Source organism: Schistocerca serialis, chromosome 2 (assembly GCF_023864345.2).
Source record: "Schistocerca serialis cubense isolate TAMUIC-IGC-003099 chromosome 2, iqSchSeri2.2, whole genome shotgun sequence".
NCBI lineage: Eukaryota > Metazoa > Arthropoda > Insecta > Orthoptera > Acrididae > Schistocerca > Schistocerca serialis.
In genome coordinates, this window is record NC_064639.1 from 310,036,426 (window position 1) to 310,056,616 (window position 20,191).

General features: G+C 39.9%; 1 protein-coding gene across 1 annotated transcript in view; it reads left to right on the forward strand.

Moving 5' to 3' along the window:
- The first annotated feature begins 453 nt into the window (after positions 1-453).
- LOC126457093 (thioredoxin reductase-like selenoprotein T homolog CG3887) overlaps positions 454-20,191 on the forward strand; it is a 30,159-nt gene continuing 10,421 nt past the window's right edge. The window contains 3 exon segments of the mRNA XM_050093123.1: positions 454-863; positions 1,036-1,165; positions 12,910-13,105. Coding sequence (XP_049949080.1) covers positions 730-863; positions 1,036-1,165; positions 12,910-13,105 — 460 coding nt within the window. The 5' untranslated portion in view covers positions 454-729.

The following is a 20,191-nucleotide window of genomic DNA, read 5'->3' on the forward strand; positions in this document are numbered from 1 at the left end:
GAAATTCTTTTTCTCAAAAGAAAAAGCTCAACAAATTTCCATGGAAGTAAAGAACAGCGAATATGTGTCTGTTATGTTTCTTAAAATTAAAAATTTAGAAAGACTTCATCATTCTCGATGCTACATTCACGGTATCACGGCTTACGTTAGAGATTTTTTTTTAATGATAAATAAAAATACTTTTTCGGGGTCACAGTATTCGCCCTCTGACAAAGTATATTACAGATTTTGTCAAACAACCTATTTGGTAGACAGTGTGTATGTGTCCCATTTCATTAGTCATATTTCATAGGTATTATCTTCATTTCAGGTACTTTAGTTAAGTTCTTGAAAGGCTCCGCTTAAGTCACTGCAACCGTCAGATACACAGCAGCTTGGTAGCAATTCAAGCAATATGATCGACTTTCATATTCATTGTGAGAAGGGCATCTGCGCTTTGCAGTACCACAGCCTAAGACTGTGGCAGTACTCACATTTTTAAATTGCTTCCTTTTCCGAAAGAATTACTGTTGATAATAATTAATTCCATTAAAATCTGAACAGAATCTTGCGTTCACAAACTAACATCCTACTTCTTCGGTTGTTAAACAAAGATCGATTTGGCAAAGTTGTTGTCAAGTGAAACATCTCTGGTAGAGTGAGTTGTGATGGTGAAGTGTTGTGTAATGACTGCACGAGGTTAAATTGACATTAATTTATGGCAACAGTGTAAAGAGACGTAACGCCATTATGTCGCGTATTGGATTCATGTCTGTTGTTTTATGTATTGCTCTGGCAAGTGTCCATGGGCGCGATAAAGAAATACCGACAACCAAGTTAACGATGAATTCGTACTTGGGACCCACTTTGAAATTTTTGTATTGGTAAGTTTGGTATCGAGATTTCAGTAGATTGTATCTCCTGTTGCAAAATGTAACCTCGTGCATCAAATATATAAAATTTTATAATAACTGTCTTACCTTCTAACCTGTAGCTGATAAACAGATTTTCATTTTGGTGTTTGGCATATCTAATTATGAAACTTCCCCCCCTTAGCTATTCGTGAGGCTACAGGGGGCTTTTTGAGCAGTATGCAGCCATACTGCGTCAAAAGTATCCCGAGATAATGGTAGAGGGCGACCTATATCCACCTCCAAACATCAATATTTTCCTAGCTCAAGCATTGGTAAGTAAAGTTATATTAGTTTTTTGATCCAATTAACTGTCGTTAAATATTCAGCTATTTTAGTGCGTTGATGTGAAGAAGTAATTTTAAGCCGTAACTTTTAATAGTAGAAAGAGTCCATTTCAGGTATTTGTACTGCTGGAAGTGAAAAATAGTGTTTCTCAAAGTCTTCAGTGTTGGAAGTGTGTCTGTTAATGTTTCTATAAGCAGTTAAGACGATTGATAATTTTTTCGTAGTTAGAGATAAAACATTAGGAAATCTACAGGATCAGTTAAGAAAGTTCTTTTGAGTGTGCTTACTGGATATAGAAATTCCCAGATAAATGTCATGGTGTAATCAATGCAAATATAACTCTCCAAATTTACTTGCAGGAGTGGTGGACAGTGGAGTAACTGAAATTTGGGAACAAAGTTTTCTTAATTTGTGCCTTTTTATTCATAAGATTTCAGTATATATTGTCCGGCCCCGGTAGCCGAGTGGTCAGCGTGACGGAATGTCAATCCTAAGGTCCCGGGTTCGATTCTCGGCTGGGTCAGAGATTTTCTCCGCTCAGGGACTGGGTGTTGTGTTGTCCTAATCATCATTATTTCATTCCCATCGACGCGCAGGTCTCCGAAGTGGCATCAAATCGAAAGACCTGCACCAGGCGAATGGTCTACCCGACGGGGGGGCCTTAGCCACACAACATTTCATTTCATTTGTATATATGTGGAGCTATGTTAGATGAATACTACACTAACAGTTGGTAATCATTAAAAGTTTGCTAAGGGCTATCCATGCATTTATCGGAAATTGGCTTCGTGTGGTGTGTGACATCAAACTCCATCAGACAGGAAGAGAATGAAAAATACATTTTTTTGTGTCTACATAATTAGATTGTTGATTGTGGTGACAGATTGATCTGTAGCATAACTAGGCATATGAGTTAAGAAGAAAGATAAGATTTTGTTCTGAGTTTGCAAAGCAGTATTGAAGGATTCTGTTAATCTCGAAGTTTCATGTTGGCAACAGCTGCTTGTTTTTTTACTCATCAATAGATCACTTTTACAAAGATATTGGACATCATGTGCTTTTAAAATTTAAGAATGACAGAAATAAAGTGATTCATATTTAGAGGTATTTACATAGTTACGGGTCTAGTTTCTCAAGAATGAGACAGGTGGTGGGCTGTGAACCATAATTTAGGGAAACCATGGAAAACCTAAATCAGCACGGCTGGATGAAGATAGGAAGCTCCTCCCTCACAAAAACGAGGCCAATCTGTTTAAAATGATTCTGCTTTATTCGGTTTATACAGTTTTGCGAAGAGGTTATTTAATATTAAATACAGCTAGTGCTGTACTGTTTGTTCATTTCTCACACCTAGTCACTGTACACACTATACACACTTTCACAATGCAACACTACACACAGTCTCCACCGATGTCAGGACCATAATGATGATATCTTGTTTGAATTTTGAGTATGGCAACATCCCACCTGCTAACCTCAAAAATTATATCATCCCTCTACATGTGAGATGTTGAGTTCAGAAAGAGGATAAGATTTTCGTATTATGCATTGACTAACTTTGGGAATAAGCTTTACTAGAAAGGAAACCCAAAGGGGGAAAAAAGTGTGGAAGTGTTACGTGGTACGAAATATTATATTATTATTTATTATTATTATTAATCTTTTTTACTAAACCACTGCTGCGTTATCCAAGCAGTTCATCAATTCATAGACTGTATTAATCGACAGTTAGGCTACTTTTTACCTGTCTTATTAAATAAGTTTTAGTGGTCATTTGAATCTCCTTTGGCTGGTGATTGTACTGTTTTATTCCTCAACATAAAATGCTGTTTTGAGTCTTGTGTGTTTTCACATGCTAATAGAAGTTCAGTTTAGATCTTGTTCAGTGGTCATGGACAGAGCTGTTTATGCAGTGATTATCAATGTTATTTTTGATGATTGTCACTGTTCGGGGCTATTTTCGATCTACTTAACTGTTTGGCAAATGTACTTTTCGGTGGAAGGGTTAAAATCCCCTTTGTTTTGATCATAACTTTACAATGAGCTCCACTACTGTTTTTGGTTATTTGTATGGTTCTTTACTGTTCTTTGAAAACCATTGTTATATTTTATGCATTTGTTACCACCACCACTACTGCCACAGAAAAAAGTCCGTAGTGAATAGCTGAGAGTACATATGAACAATTTGTAATTAAGACACTGGCTGTTACAAACTGATGATAGGATTTGTAAGGGCTGATTTTATAAACATTGCAGACTTGAGGTCAGTGTTGACATTAGTTCATTAAGGACACAGCTATATTATAGAACACTCAATTTATCCCCACTATTGATCTAAGTAAGCACAAAACATGCTTAACAACACCACTAAAATCAGCTATTGACATAATTATCACAGTTCGAACACACACTAACCATACAATGTAGGTAAACAGTATTTATAATCGAAGATATTGTATTATAAAGATGGAGGAAAATAAACGGAAAACAAAACAGATATCTTCAAACTTGTCCCTATATTAAAATATTTGTTGCTTTAAATCATGTTGGGCAAATAGACAAAATAGAACACACAAAAATACTTGATAGATACTACAGCCAATAAGAAAAAGGAATAACTGTTTTCATATAAATACATTACTAATAAATTCTGCTCTTCTTGCATTGTGACTCCTGTGAGCTTATTTTTCTGTTGGCACTGTAATTTCTTCAGACAGATTTTCATGCCATGTGCACATTTTAATACATCCTGATTAACCTTAGCATCTGAGATCACTTGTGCAGTTAACGAAAATTATCCGTGACAATTCCTAAGTGTGTGTGCACTTTGTCAAAAAAAGGAAATTTGAAAGGGATATGGGTACAGTGCTAGGATATGGGTACAGTGAGTAGCACCTAAATCACCAGGTAAACATGCTACCCATATTTGATAAAAATCACATTGTGTTTTGACTTCATTTTCTTCCATAGGCAATTTGATAAATTGTTTCTTCAGTGAAGCAATGCTGGCCAATGTTTTGTGCACAGCTATGCAAGTTGTTGCTGCATCTGTTCTACACATATCACCAGCCACAATCTGAAACCTTCCTGTGGCATCGTAATATTAAGAGTAGCATGCATCTTGGAGTCAGCAGTTTTCAGAGGTGCCGTCTGCATTGAATTAAACAGTGTCAAACCATGGAAGAGCCAGGATAGAATGCAACAATCTTATGGAAAGAATAGTAGCTACTCACCATATAGGGGTGATGCTACAAAAAGACTGTCACAAACTTTCGGCCAACAAGGCGTTTGTCAAAGCCCCCTCGACCCCACACACACACACACACACACACACACACACACACACACACACACACACTCCATTGCATCTCCCATAATGCACTGCTGCTTCTAATCTGGCTTCAGCTGCTTGAGACTGTGGTCGTGTGGTGGGGGGGGGGGGGGGGGTTAGTTTTTACAAAGACCTTGTTGGCCGAAAGCTTATTTTGTAACAGCTTTTTTATTTCCCCTGTCTGCTACCCAGCATCCCCGCTATATGGAGAATTAAATAGTGTCATTTTCCTTTGTCAAAATGAAATTCATGTTACTTGTTTATGTTAAATATCACTTTATTGGGTATTGATCAATTGCAAACTTCCTTGAAGATTTCATTTGCTTTCTTTTCAAAGAGTTTCTGTGTTTTGTCAACGAGTATAATGTTGCTGTTGTCAGGGAGGAGCTTTTTTCTCTCTATGGCTAACACTGTCGAGAAAGGAACAATATTACAAGAAGGAAAGTTGCTACTCACCATATAGCCGAGATGCTGAGTCACAGTTGGGCACAACAAAAAGATTTTCACACTTAGAGCTTTCAGCCAATGGCCTTTGTTAACAATACACACACACACACACACACACACACACACACACACACACACACACCCTGTGGTTTCAGTTGCCCGAGACTGCACTCGTGTGTGAGTTGCGTTTGCGCGCGCACGCAAACGCAACTCACACACGAGTGCAGTCTCGGGCAACTGAAACCACAGGGTGTGTGTGTGTGTGTGTGTGTGTGTGTGTGTGTGTGTGTGTGTGTGTGTGTGTGTTTTTGACAAAGGCCTTTGGTCGAAAGCGTTAAGTGTTTTGTTTTGTGCCTATCTGTGACGCAGCAGCTCTGCTATATTGGGACTGGCATTTTTCCTTCTCATAATAGTTACATTCCACCCTGGATTTTCTGTTGAAAGTCGTTGATGTAGATCAGGAACAGAATCTGCCCTAATATTCTGATTAAATCTTTGTATTAATGATTATTTCTTCTGATAAGTGTTTCAGTAAAAAGTTTAGATGCATTTGAGGTATGTTATCTCTATTCTTTATACCCTGTTTCGTAGGTATGATCTGAATCGTTCATCAGCTATACCTGTTGTTCCTAATGTTTCTAGTTTATTTAGTAGAACCTTATGTCAACAATATCAAAAGCTCTTTAATGCTCTAAATGTATGTTGTGGCACACTCATCTTTATCAAGTGCCTTTAGTACCACTTTTGTTAATCTACTATGACTAATTCTGTACATCTACCACTTTGGGAACTGAATCGATTCCCGTAAAAGGTTGACTTTGTGAAGTAGATCAGTAATCTGCCTTTCAAGATTCTTTTACTTTTGATAATGATGGCAGAAGAGAAATGGGCCAGTAGGTTTGTCTTTTGCATTACCTTTCTTTACAAGAAGTAAACCTCCTGTGCACCGAGCGAGGTGTCGCAGTGGTTAGCACACTGGGCTCGCATTCGGGAGGACGAAGGTTCAATCCCGTCTCCGGCCATCCTGATTTAGGTTTTCCGTGATTTCCCTAAATCGCTTCAGGCAAATGCCGGGATGGTTCCTTTGAAAGGGCACGGCCGATTTCCTTCCCCATCCTTCCCTCACCCGAGCTTGTGCTCTGTCTCTAATGACCTCGTTGTCGACGGGACATAAACACTAATACCCTCCTCCTCCCCCTCCTCCTCCTCCTCCTGTGCTTTTAAATACTCTGGAAATTTCCTTGCTGTGAATTATTCATTTATTATGTTTGTTATGGGAGCTGTATACATTGTTCCAGGATATCTGTTGGTTCTTCATGTAAGTCTATGGAAATTTTCTTTTCTTCTTTTTTTAAGTTTTACTGACTTCATGCTGTGTTGCTGGCAGTAACATCATTGTTCTTAGTGCATAATTATTTAAAGTGATACATCTACCTTTGGAAATTTTTGTCATCATTTCTCTGCAGTTACTGAAAAATGCTAATTTACACAGTTTGCTGGTGTTGTGGATCCTTTAGTGCTTAAACCTCTCCCTTGTCAGTATATTATTACAACTTTTTTTGCCCATGTGTACTTTTTAATGACTTCCCCACACTGCTGTGGTTGTATTATGTGCACTGTATATTATTTTGTCATTGACTTTTCACAGCAGTTAGTACTTCCCATAAACCTTTCTGTACCTACGGTTGTTGTTGTCTTCAGTCCAGAGACTGGTTTGATACAACTCTCCATGCTACTCTATCCTGTGCAGGTCTCTTCATCTCCAAGTAACTGCAGCAACTTACATCCTTCTGAATCTCTTGGTCTCCCTCTATGATTTTTACGCTCTACACTACCCTCCAGTACTAAATTGGTGATCCCTTGATGCCTCAGAACATGTCCTACCAAACAATCCCTTTTTCTAGTCAAGCTGTGCCGCAAATTCCTCTTCTCCCCAATTCTATTCAGTATATCTACTACCCATCTGATCTTCAGCATTCTTCTGTAGCACCACAGTTTGAAAGGTTGCATTCTCTTCTTGTCTAAAATATTTATCGTCCATGTTTCACTTTCAGAAAAGACAGACTTCCTGACACTTAAATCTATACTTGTCAACAAATTTCTGTTCTTCAGAAATGCTTTTCTTGCCATTGCCAGTCTACATTTTATATCGCCTGTGCTTTGACTGTCATCAGTTATTTTGCTCCCCAAGTTACAAAACTCATCTACTACTTTGTGTCTCATTTCCTAATGTAATTCTCTCAGCATCACCTGATTTAATTAGACTACATTCCATTATCTTCGTTTTTCTTTTGTTGATGTTCATCTTATATCCTCCTTTCAAGACATTCTGTTGAACTGCTCTTTGCCGTCTATAGAATTACAATGTCATCGGCAAACCTCAACATTTTTATTTCTTCTCCATGAATATTAATTCCTACTCCGAATTTTTCTTTTATTTCATTTACTGCTTGCTCAATACACAGATTGAATAACATCAGGCATAGGCTACAACCCTGTCTCACTCCTTTCCAACAACTGCTTCCCTTTCGTGCCCCTCAACTCTTACAACTGCCATCTGGGTTCTGTACAAATTGTAAATAGTCTTTCGTCCTCTGTATTTGATCCCTGCCACCTTTAGAGTTTATTCTAGTCAACATTGTCAAAAGCTTTCTCTAAGTCTACAAATGGTAGGAATGTAGATTTGCCTTTCCTTAATCTGTTTTCCAAGATAAGTTGTAGAGTCAGTATTGCCTCAAGTTCAGACAGTTCTACGGAATCCAAACTCATTTCCTCGAGGTCTGCTTCTACCAGTTTTTCCATTCACCTGTAAAGAATTTGTTAGTATTTTGCAGGTGTAACTTATTAAGCTGGTAGTTAGGTAATTTTCACACCTGTCAAAGCTTGCTTCCTTTGGGATTGGAATTATTATATTCTTCTTGAAGTCGGAGGGTATTTTGCTGGTATCATACATCTTGCTCACCAGGTGGTACAGTTTTGTCTAGGCTGGCTCTCCCAAGGCTATCAGTAGTTCTAATGCAATGTTGTCTACTCCCAGGGCCTTGTTTCGATATGATATAAATATAAGAACTCTTGCTAGTTATGACTTTATCATGGAACTGTGGTACTCAAGGGTTTAGGAAATACACTAAATCTCGTTAATCTGGCCCCCACTAGTCTGGCCTCTCAGTAATCCAGTCTGCATCCAGCCTCTAGTTGCTCAAGCTGAGATGACGCATATAGTAATGAATTCTCATGTGCAGCAATGTTGTTAGTTAATTACAATACTGTACATGTTTGAAATTATGGCTTTCTTTATGGTTCAATGTCATAGCATCTAAAGGGGAACACATCATGCTAGACGTCAAACAGTAACTTGAAATAAGAAGTTAGTAGAACTGAGGTTCTTTACGAAAACCCATTGCAGCTGAGTAGTGTTGGATGAGCAACTGTGTGACCAAACTTTATTAGATGAAGAGATAATCAAAAGTGTATACTAAAATTATGATGAAAGTAGTTAAGAAGAAGATGTAGATAAGAGAACATGAAGATACCTCTCACTGCTGGTGCTGAGGCATCTTCCTGGAGTAGATTATGCAACAATCAGAAACATGCAGCCTTAATGTAAGGCTTGTAAAGCTGTAGTGTGATAAAACATACTGCCATAACATATTTTTGCAACTAAAAATTTGGGACAGATTTCATAGTGAGTGATACTATTGTATTTATACACACACTCAGGGATTAAGTTTTCTATGAAAATGAATGTCTCTTTGGATTTAACAAAATATAATCCCTACATGTTTACACTGAATTTGACACTGCCAATAATCCGGCACTTTCGCTAATCCAGCACCCATATGGACAAGGAACGGCCGGATTAGCAAGAGTCTAGTGCACCTGCTGTTGTCAATTTGTTTTTGTGAGGCATTGATTCTAATTGCTCTTCATATAATTGCTAATCTTCTAATATAATCAAGCCCAGTAGTTGGAAGAGAGCCAAGCCACATCTGTCTAGATGAAGGGGAGCAGAAGTGACCCACAAAAGTACTGTCAGATATCCTTGATCTCCATTTTGTTGTAGACTCCTATACATACTTTGAGTTAAAATGTATCTCAAAAAGAATGGCCTCCTCCGCAACAAACAGAATGGATTCTGAAACATTGATAATGTGAAACACAAATCACACATCTCACCCTATTTTTCGATATTTGGATAGAATTTTACTCAAATTTGTGACTGGATTGATTGAGGATTTCTTGGTAGGGAGGATGTGCAACATGTTATCTTGGATGGAGAATCATCTGCAGATGTGTAAGTAACTTCAGGTATGCAACAGAATAGTTTGTTGGGACCATTGCTGTTCACTTTGTATATTAATGAACTTGCAGAAAATTTAATAGCAATCTTAGACTTTTCACAAGTGATGCAGCTACTTATAATGAAGTTCTGTCTGAGAAAATCTGCTCAAATATTGTCAGATCTTGATAAGGTTTGGAAGTGATTGACAACTTGCTATAAATGTTAAGAAACATAAAAAGATGTACTTCACAAAATGGGAAAAAAACCTGGTAACCTGTGACTATAATATCAGTATGTCTCAATTTGGTCAGCTCATACTATATAGTCTGGTCACGTTAATGTGACCATAGCTTATGTTAGATATCGACATGCAATAACCATTCACAAAGAGCAGGTGGCAGCACTAGCAGTAGAGGGCATGTAAATGGTGTCGGGAGGATATGGAAAACAGTGCAGTCATTGTCGTAATGCAGGAATGGAGCAATTTATCTGACATTGAAAGGGGCATGATCATTGGCTTTCAGGCCAAGGGTGGAAGCATTTATGAAACAGCTAAGTATGTAAACTGTTGGCATGCCTCTATGATTGAAGTGAACAATGTATGGTAAAGTGGTGCTGTCCAAAACTGGCATCTAGGCAACTGTGGTCCACCACAGGCCATAGATGATATGCATGAATGACTGCTGTGGAGATGTGTGCAGGCAAATAGACATGAAACTATTTACGAACTGACTGTGCAGATGAACAGTCAACAGCCAAGGGGCTACCAACACTATCTCGCCAATGACAGTTTCAGTGAACATTGCTGCTTACAGATCTCTGTAGCAGGTATGTGGTACATGCATCCATGCTGACTGGTGTTCAGCAGTACCGTAACTTGATGTCAGGTGGTCTTTTCAGATGAATCTTATTCTGTGCTCTGTTGGGCAGATGTTGATTTTTTTATGGTATGAGATGTCTGAAAGCAAACATCTTGCAACCTGGAGGGAGTATTATGGTCTTGGAAATGCTTTCGTGGCACTTCCTGGATGATCTTGTCATTCTGGAAGGCATAATGGATAAAGACACATCACATAGATAGGGATGTGCTACAGGCACAGTTTGTTTTTCCTCAGCATATCTATTAGCAGGAAAATGTAACATGCTGCACAGCTCATAGTGTTCCTGCATGGTTTGAAGAGCACCAGGATGTGTTTACTGTACTCGACTAGCCACCAAACTCCTTGGATTTAAACCTGATCAAGAATGTCTGACCACCTTGATCAGGCTGTTCACACCATGGATCCTCAACCAAGAAATCTAGTGCAACTGGCCATTGCACTAGAGTGAGTGTGACTCCACATTCCTGTCAGTGCCTTCCACAACCTCATTGACACACTTCCTGCACTGCAAGAGGTTGTTATTCAGACTTTCGACAGGTGGTCAAATTTACAAAGTAGGACTAAGAAGGATATTCAATGTACAAAGAGAAGGGCAGCATGAACAGTCATGTGTTTGACACGTGAATGTCGCAGAGATGGTGAAGAAACTGTACTGACAGAAACTTAGAGATAACTACAAACTATACTGATGAAGCCCACTGGCAAAACTTAAAGGACCAGCTTTAAAACACAAATCTTAGAAATATACTAAAACCCTCTGCATATGGCTCACATAAGAATTATAAGGACAAGATTCAATTAATTATAGAATGTTCAGAGGCATTTAAACAGTCAGTTCTTTCCATGCTCCATACATGAATCAAACAGGAAGGATCCTAACAACTGGTAAAATGGGAAGCACCCTCGGGCATGCATTTTAGTTGTTTGCAGAATTGCATATGGTATATTTTCAAATGAAACACAGTAATAGTCTGATACAGTTGCTTTCCAGCTTTTGTCTTGGAGCAGCTGAGATGACTGTGTTTCAGGCAGTGAACATAAATTTGGAAAATGTCATTTAACTCTGTTACCACTCATTGTTTCCTTTGATTACTCTAGTCACTTGAGGCAAATTGGGGTTGGTTTCTCAAACAGGCTAGGATGATTTCTATACATTTGTTTGCCCAACTGCACATTGTGTTTCTTTTGTTCTGGTGTGTCAGTGAAACGTTAAATTCTAATTTATATATCATCCTTTATATGGCAATACACAGGAGAAAGCAAACTTTGTGCCAGTTAAACAGGCAGAACAAACTTGTGGTTCCTTAACTTTATACGCAAAACAAACAGCTAACACTTCTTCCCTGATGGGCATTTTAGTAATATCAGCCTCAGTATGTAGTACATCGTGAGAAGGTTGTTGGGTTTAGTCTGCAGGTCCTTGCTGATCCTGGTATTGAGGAAGCATATCATCAGTTTATGTACACACTCACACTCACTGATACGCTTCCTCAATGCCAGGATCTTTAGTCATCGACACCTTTTAAGCGGCGATCCTCCCCCACTCTGTCCCCACTGCTCTCAACTGTGGACGGTGAGACACCTCTTACTTGAGTGCCCCTATTTTACTCCGTTACGCGCCCGTCTACAGCTGTCGCCTGATATATCTTCCATTTTAGCAGATGACACGCACCCATCCGATTGCGTTCGCGAGTTCATTAGTGCCAGTGAGATGACGTCAGCCATTTGAAGCTCTTTTTGGGGACAAATAATCCCCCTTCTGTAGTGGTTTTTAAGCTTTCCCTCTTTTTTTTGTGGTTTCCCCACTTTTTTGAGTTTCGCTCCCATTGTTGCTGGTTTAAAGTATCGTTTTTTTTTTTTTTTTTTTACCTTTTCCTAAGTCACAGACCAGGCGCTAATGACCGTAGCAGTTTTGCGCCCTAAAACCATAACAAAAAAAACCTCGGGATCAGAAAGCACCTCCAGACTTGAAACCTAGCAAACTTCTCATGATGGACTAGATTGACATTACTAAAATGTCTTCCAGACAATATTAATAGTATCCACAGACTTTTTGTAGATGATCCAGTTATATAAAATTTACCATCTGAAGAAAACTGCAAAAATATCCAGTCAGAAAATGGTGAGATTTCAAAGTGGTGCTAAGATTGGCAACTTGTCTTAAATGTCCAGAAATCTAAAACCATTCACTTCACAAATATAGAAGCACAGTATCCTATGATTAAAACGTGAGTTGTAATTTTACGCAATAAACTTGTACAATTATCTGGATGTAACCATGTTGATGATATCAAATTGCATGATCATATTTAAGATCAAGTATAGATAAAGCATGTGATAAACTTCTGTTTGTTGGTAGGATAGTGAGAAAATGTAGTCAGTTTACAGAGGGGATTGGTTACAAAACTCTTGTGTGGCCAATCCTAGAATATTGCTGAAGTGTTTGGAACCCATACAAATTAGGTTTAAAGGCAAATGTGACATGGACAGGGAGGGCAATACATATGGTGACAAGTTTGTCTGATGTACAGGAGTGTCACAGAAAAGCTGAAAAAAGCAAAGAAGTATATAAATGCTGAATTAATGGAGTATTTTAAGGAGAAACTTAAGTTAGTTTGTTATTGCTGGCTTGATTCAGAATAAGTGGTACTGCCAGGGAATCTTCAATGTCCTTTTGGAATGTTCACAATACCATAGTGACACACTAAGTTTAATATGGTTATTTGTAATTTAAATTAGTTGTTTGGGATTATTTCCTTGTTTTTCTTAAAACTTGTTTTCATTTTACAGGGAGTTGCAAAAATGTTGTTAATTGGTTGCATATTAAGTGGAATGAATATATTTAATTTGTTTGGTCAAGAGCAACCTCCATGGTGGACTTGGTGCATCAACAACAAAATATACTCCTGTATGATGACTTTTTTTGTGTGCAATGCAGTTGAGGGTCAACTGGTTTCAACTGGAGCGTTTGAAATTTCTTTCAATGGTTGGTTTTTATTCTCTCTCTTTTCAAAATATTATCAGTGTTAAATATTCAAGTGCCTAGTGTACTGCTGCTGAATGATACTGGAATATATGCCATATTGTAGTCAATAATTTGAAGAAACATGTCGAAGCTGGATGGTGTCATACCTATCAGAAATTCTCAAGAAATTAATGAAGTGTTACTGGATAAAAGCATTAGCAAGTTATAATCCATTAGAGTGAAACAAGTTCATAGATAGGTAAGTGACATGAGGAAAATGGTAAATCGAGAGAGGTTAAAGTAGTAGAGGATAGCAGAAAACAAGGTAAGAAACTTTGATGAGTAAAAGTTACTGTTTATTGTTTATCTGCATGAAATGACTGTACGGTGCAGAAATGAAAAGGGATTAAGAGCACAAAGTTGGAAGCAGCTTAAAGGCCAGCAAAGTATATTAAATGAAGGCTCTGAAATGAGCCATATTGTGGTTATTGTACATCAAATTGAGGGGTGTTCCATCCAAGGTGGATTTTTTTTTTTAAAGAAGCTGGTTTATGGAATATAAGTAGTACAATATTTAGTCATAAGAAATACTTAGTAATGTTTGAGAATTAGCATGTATGGATCAGGCAGAGAAGACAAAATAAATCTACTCAGGACAATGGTTAATGGGGTAGTATTTGACATCGTTGACATTGGAATAAGTAGGATTAGTAAATTGAGCAATGTGAGGAGCGAGGCATTTTTACTTACGTCATTTCTGAAATTGGAAATAAAAGGCAAAATTTAACAACAAAAGGATTCTTTGGAAGCAAAGAGATAAAAGCATTTGACATTAAATGTCATTGAAACTGGGCCCAGGAAAATTCAGAGCAATTCATGTGACACAAAGCTGAGGAATAGGTAATCCTGTTTAAGATTCAGTGTGTGGGTTGCCAACACTGTCTGAATATGTTGTTGCCAACTATGTGTGGCCATGGACAGGGCTCAGCAGTTTTTGTTAAATGACACTTCTTAAGAGAGAGTCAGCTGCGTAAACATGAGTAATAGTCAGATGATAAATAGTTCTTGCTTTTATTTGCACATTCTTGAGGGTGGTGAAGAAAATAAATACGTGATAGTAGTAAATGAAAAAACTGTAGTGAATTTCAGTGTTTGCAAGAAGCTGTGGTTTTGTAGAGACTGTTCCTATGGTTATTTTTGTATTTATCCTGAACAGTTCAAAGCTTCACATAAGCTCATTAACCCAAAAGTCTTGACTGTCTCCAGTTGTGCATAGTTAATCATCTATTCAAAGAACAGAATGGGATAATGACCATCTGAGAATTTCATTTCTCAGCGGGTAATTTGCGCCAGTGTGCCCTGGTACAGTGTCACACAGTACTTTTCACTCACATAAAAGTTGTCCTCCATGTTTTCATTTTTTAATTTAAATTGGTATCGGATGGGAATTAATAAAATATATTGCAGAAGCTAATAAATTTATTTGCTTGATGTTGTTTTCAGTGTGAAACATTTTAAAGCAACGTCCTGTACATAAGGAAACTTGGCATTCTGCACACCAGTATGAAGTCAATTTACGAAGTTTTTTCCTCATACATGGCACACACCTTCTTGTTGGCCTTTCTTTGTTGTAGGTAGCAGAAGGTCTGGAAAAGGCCTGGCTGTAAGGCATGTTGCTTTTGATGTTCTAGGTTGGCTTCTTACTGATGTCCCTTTTCTTAGTGAAGATAAGACCACCTGTTCGACAAGACTAATCACAAAGCTCATTCTGCCTTGTTTGCCTCTGTGCTTCTTGTACGGAACATATGCAGCATGCAGTGTCTAACAAGTCAATGGTTTTCGTTTTTCCACTGACAAAACTGTCAGTATGAATTTCTCAATTGGCTTCTCCCACCATCTTTACTTTGTGGGCCTGTTGCTCTTACATTCATTGAAACTACAAAATTCCTGGGGCTCATGCTTGATAGGAAACTCCCTTGGTCCTCCCATGTGTCTTACCTGCAGCCTGCCGTACGCAGTTTCTCAATGTCCTACATGTCCTCAGTGGTACTTCCTGGGGTGCAGATCGAAGCATCCTTCTCTGTCTGTACTGGTCCTTTGTCCATTCAAAACTAGACGGTGTGTGCTTTGTTTATACACTAGCCCGGTTGAGAGTATGAGAAGCTGCTGAACTACCACTGTCCTACCATCGTGACTTTTTCCTCAGTAGGTATGCATGCCATTTGTCTGCTATGCGTGGCCACCCATCCTATGCCACTTTCTTCGATGACTCCTTTGCTCGCCAGTATGGGTCGCAACCCTCTCATCTGTTACCTCCTGGAGTTTACATTCGGCTCTTGCTCCGGCAGCTTAACTTGACGCTCCTTGCAACTTTCCTGGTGGGTGTAAACCCTTCACCATCTTGGCTTCATGCGATGGCCTGTGTTCACCTTGGCCTTCATTCAGTTTGTAAGGACACTACTCCAGCCTCGTTCTACCACTGGTTCACGACCTTATGGAACTTAGGGATAGTACCTTGGTGTACACTGATGGCTCTCGGACTGACTGTGGTGTCGGGTGTGCCTTCATCATTGGCACCGACAGTTTTTTGTATCGGCTTCCGGCACACTGCTCAGTATTTACAGCCGAGCTCTTTGCCCTGTATCGGGCCACGGAGTACGTCTGACGACACAGGCTTTTCAATTGTGTCCTCTGCTCAGACACTCTCAGCACCCTTCAGAGTCTCTGTGTGCAGTACACTGCCCATCCCTTAGTGCAATGGGTCCAAGAAACTGTCACTTGCTCACACTTGATGGAGCCACTGTGATGTTTGTGGGTTCCTGGTCATGTCGGTCTGCCAGGAAATGTAGCTGACGCTGCTGCCAAGGCTGCAGCCTGCTAGTTCCTATATTCCCTCCAATGATCTCTGTTGCCCTCCATCAGGAGGTGGGGTCACTTCAGTATTGCCATTGGTCCTCCCTTCATGGAATAAGCTTCAGATTTTTAAGCCATTCCTGGCGGCTTGGATGACCACCTCTTGGTCCTCCCGCTGACAGGAGGTCATTCTGAGTTGCGTATGGGGCACTGCCTTTTTAGTCTTCGCCATTTAAGTGGCGCTACCCCACCACTTTGTACGTGTGTGTGTGTGTGTGTGTGTGTGTGTGTGTGTGTGTGTGTTTGTTTTGGACAGGTTAGCAGAATGTCGTTTGTAGCACATATGTAGCTACACAAGAAATATTTCTGTATAATCATAATTTTCACTCTTTTGTCATATTTATTTGGAGATTTCACATATAATCATGCATATATTTAAAACATTACAACTCTAGCGCCTGTTTATTCAGACGTTTTACCATTTAAGTAATAAACGTTGCTGAAATATAAATATTTTCAAAAAAATTGCTTAAATATACCAATTTTTGCATTTTATTACTCTTTGAAATCAACTGAAAACATGACACCCTATACCCTGCTACTGTTGAAATAAATTTCTTATACTTTCAAAACATTTCACTTTTTTAGGACATTCGAATTTCACGCATCTCTAGACATGAACCATAATGTCACAGAACATCACTGCAGATTGAACGCACTCTAAAAATACAAAATGTCTCACACCTGGAATTGAAAACATGAAAAACATTTAGCATGGAGGAAAGCTAACACTCGCTGCGCTATATCTCTCTCCAAAAGTGTCACTTTTGAATGAGTCTGCAATTTTTTATAGTGCCCTGGCACCTTAGTTCTGATCAGCAATTGTCACAGCCTTTCCCAGTATGGAAACCTTGAGCTATGTGTCATTTAAATGAAAAATACAAAAAAAAAAAAAAATCATTGGCAACAGACACAAAATTCGAGAGGCTGTTCACTCTGTCACTGTCTTTCACATTTCGTGTTCAGTTATTATAACTCTTACTCTTAAGCATAATATCTGTATCACTGCACAGAAACATCAGTGGCCCTGCTGCCATGGAACAGTAACTTCACACTATATCCTCCTCCTTCCAAATATGTATTTAGGCCCGGCACATTTTGACCCAAAACTACCTCTCTTCTGAAAGAAAACTAAAATCTAATCAGTAGACTGCCATGGATACCCATACTTAGGTTTCTTACCCCAATCTGTAAAACAGGCAGCTACAGCAATCCAGCCCACCCACTAAACACTTCAAAACTCTCTGATTTATTAATGTCATTATTATCTGAAGCTATGAGAAAGACAGTCTCAGATCTTCTCTCTAAAATCTCAACACATGCTCATGAATTGGCTTCACCAGGCCCTTCTCAGTATTTTTCTGATGTTTACTGCTTCCTGTCTGATGACTCCCTAAAAACCACTTGGTTAAATTCAGACGTGGACCAAAAAATTAATCAATTTATTAGCAGGCTACACTTCCTAGTGGTACATATGGAAGTATTTGTTAAAAGCATGTCATGCAGCGGAATATACAAAAGAAAACCTGATTGGGCCTAAGGTACAAGGGTTGGAACTTAAATAGTGGCAACTATTTATTCACAACTGATACAAAAGAGTTACATGTTTCCACCGGTTACTGTCATTCATTGTAGTCACCAGCATTGTGTAGAACTTGTTGCCATAGATGTGGAAGGCGTAGTATACCGTTACAGCCTGTTCTCTTGATGGTGCGAATGGAGCAGTCTACTGGCTGTCGAATGTCTGGAACAGTTCTGAAGCGAATGCCACGAAGTGGTTCTTCATCTTCGGAATCAAATCAGAGTCACAAGGACTTAAGTCAGGGGAGTATGGTGGATGGTACAGTACTGCCCAGTCCCATCGACTAAACAGAGCAGCCACAGCTTACGCTGTATACGCCCATGCATTGTCGTGCAAAATGATGGGTGGGTTGCGCCGAAAGTGTTGCCGCTTCTTTCGCAAAGCTTGATCACAGGTGATGTTCCAAAAATGAACAGTAATACTGTGCATTGACAGTCTGCTACGGAGGAATGTAATGCGTTAGGATGCTACAGTTTGCCGACCTTTGTTGAAGGCTTTTACCCAATGTGCCACTGTTCTGTACGGCAATGCAGATTCCCCACATGCCTCTTGAAGACCTTGACACTGTTGTGCTGTATGACCTCTGACACATTCAATCTTGATCCAACTCATTCCTGTTTCAAAACATAGTGACACCGTTACGTTAGACCGCTCGCTCACAAATGACTGTTTTTCCCTTGCTTGTGTGCATGCTGGTGATGTGGGACGGGAGAGTCCATTTGCTCAGAGGTAAGGTAGGTATGTCAACAACATGTGCTATCAGCAACAATAGTACATTCCATTGCATAGTGTCTCCACATCAGTGTTGCCACTATTTAAGTTCCATCCATGCTCTGCTAATTCATAGTGGGTTGGATGGATATAGCTGTCCATTGTATTCTGTGGCTAGTAGCTAATGGGAATGGCGAGTTGTCAGTCTGGCATTGAAACTGTGATATTAGTTGAGCTTCAGCCACTAGATGGCAGCTTTTTTCAGGCAACACTGTGTGTTCTGGGATAGTTAGAACATTTTCAGCTCAAGTGCGAGTCAACAGTATGTGACCTTTGAAACAGTTGCAGAAGCATGTCTTTTTCGTCCACGTTTACCGCTGCATTGGTGAGTGATCTTTTTCAGTGGTGAAAAGAAGTCATTTATCAGATTCGAAGATAGAGCAACTGCTTTCAGAAAGTTACCATAATTTCAGCGACAATTCTGAAAGTTTTCAAGATATGGATGTTGAGGCTAGTGAAAGCAACTTTGATTGGGAAACACCTGACAATGAGACACTACTGTAGCAAATAGTACCTAGCGCGTTCCCCCCTGCGGGCCCTGGGGTAAGAATAGGCCCGAGTTATTCCTGCCTGTCGCAAGAGGTGACTAAAAGGAGTCTCACATGTTTCGGCCTTTATGTGATGGTCCCCTGTAGAATTTGACCTCCGCTCTTCAGAATCTTTCCGAAGACCGAGCCAGTTGGGGAAGGGCACCTTTCATGGTCCATTGTGCCTTGAGATCTGTAGCCTGCTTTCTCATCATCGCATTGCAGTCCCACTCATTCTCCATCTCTTGGGGAGGACACGTTTCTGTGTGCACTTTCCACCATGCACTATGCAGTGTCGCTCTCTGCACAGACGATGACCATGGACTTGCTTGCACCTGATATCCAGCACAGTAGCCAGTTGTGGTGGGGCTGCCATATATCGTATTGGTTGTAGCCCCGACAGCACAGGGATCACTCTGCTGATGCCTGCACCGTTAACTCCCCATGTGTGCCAAGGAGTAGATACCTGTGTTCCTCGAACATCGGGAATCCCTGCAATGACCATCCTGCCAGGTGGCCTTTCCTGCGGCTGGGTGGCGCCCATGGGGATGGCCCCTGGTTGTAGTGGATAGCATCAGGGCGGATGATGCACGATGAGACGTATCACGTCATCGCTTGCTGGTGATCAAACACCAGCAGTGTCTAAGTGTTCTAAGTCTCAGTACAGTGCAAGGAAGTACGACCCTAACCATTCCCCTCCCTGGCCATATCATGGGAGGAATGCCAGGCTAAGGATGACAGCGAACCTTATTCACCCCGGTACCTCATACATACAAGAACTGATGGAGGCTCCTCTGTTTCGATGAAGCCACAGTTTTTTTGCAGTCCATTTGGAGGACAAGTTTGGGGAGATGGAGGGCTTTTCCAAAATGCTGTCAGGCTCAATCTTGATAAAACCAGAATCATCTGCCCAGTCACGGAAATTACTCGCTTGCGACAAGCTGGGGGATGTTTGTTACCATCACGCCCCATAAGAGTCTAATTATGGTCCAGGGTATTATATTCCACAGGGACACCTTCTTTTGCAATCTGACGACGAGCTGCGTGCCAATTTAAAGTGCCGAGGTGTCCATTCCGTCTGGTGTGTCCTTCGGGGTCCGAGGGATAATAAGATTGCCACCAGTGCCTTCATCTTGGCCTTCGAGGATGACACATTGCCCGAGAAGGTCAAATTGATGGTCTACTGCTGTGATGTAAAGGCATATATCTCTCACCCTATGCAGTGCTTAAAGTGCTGGAAGTTCGGCCATATGTCTTCCCGCTGTAATTCCAGTGTCATATCCCAATACTCCACATGCCCTGCCTACCATCTGT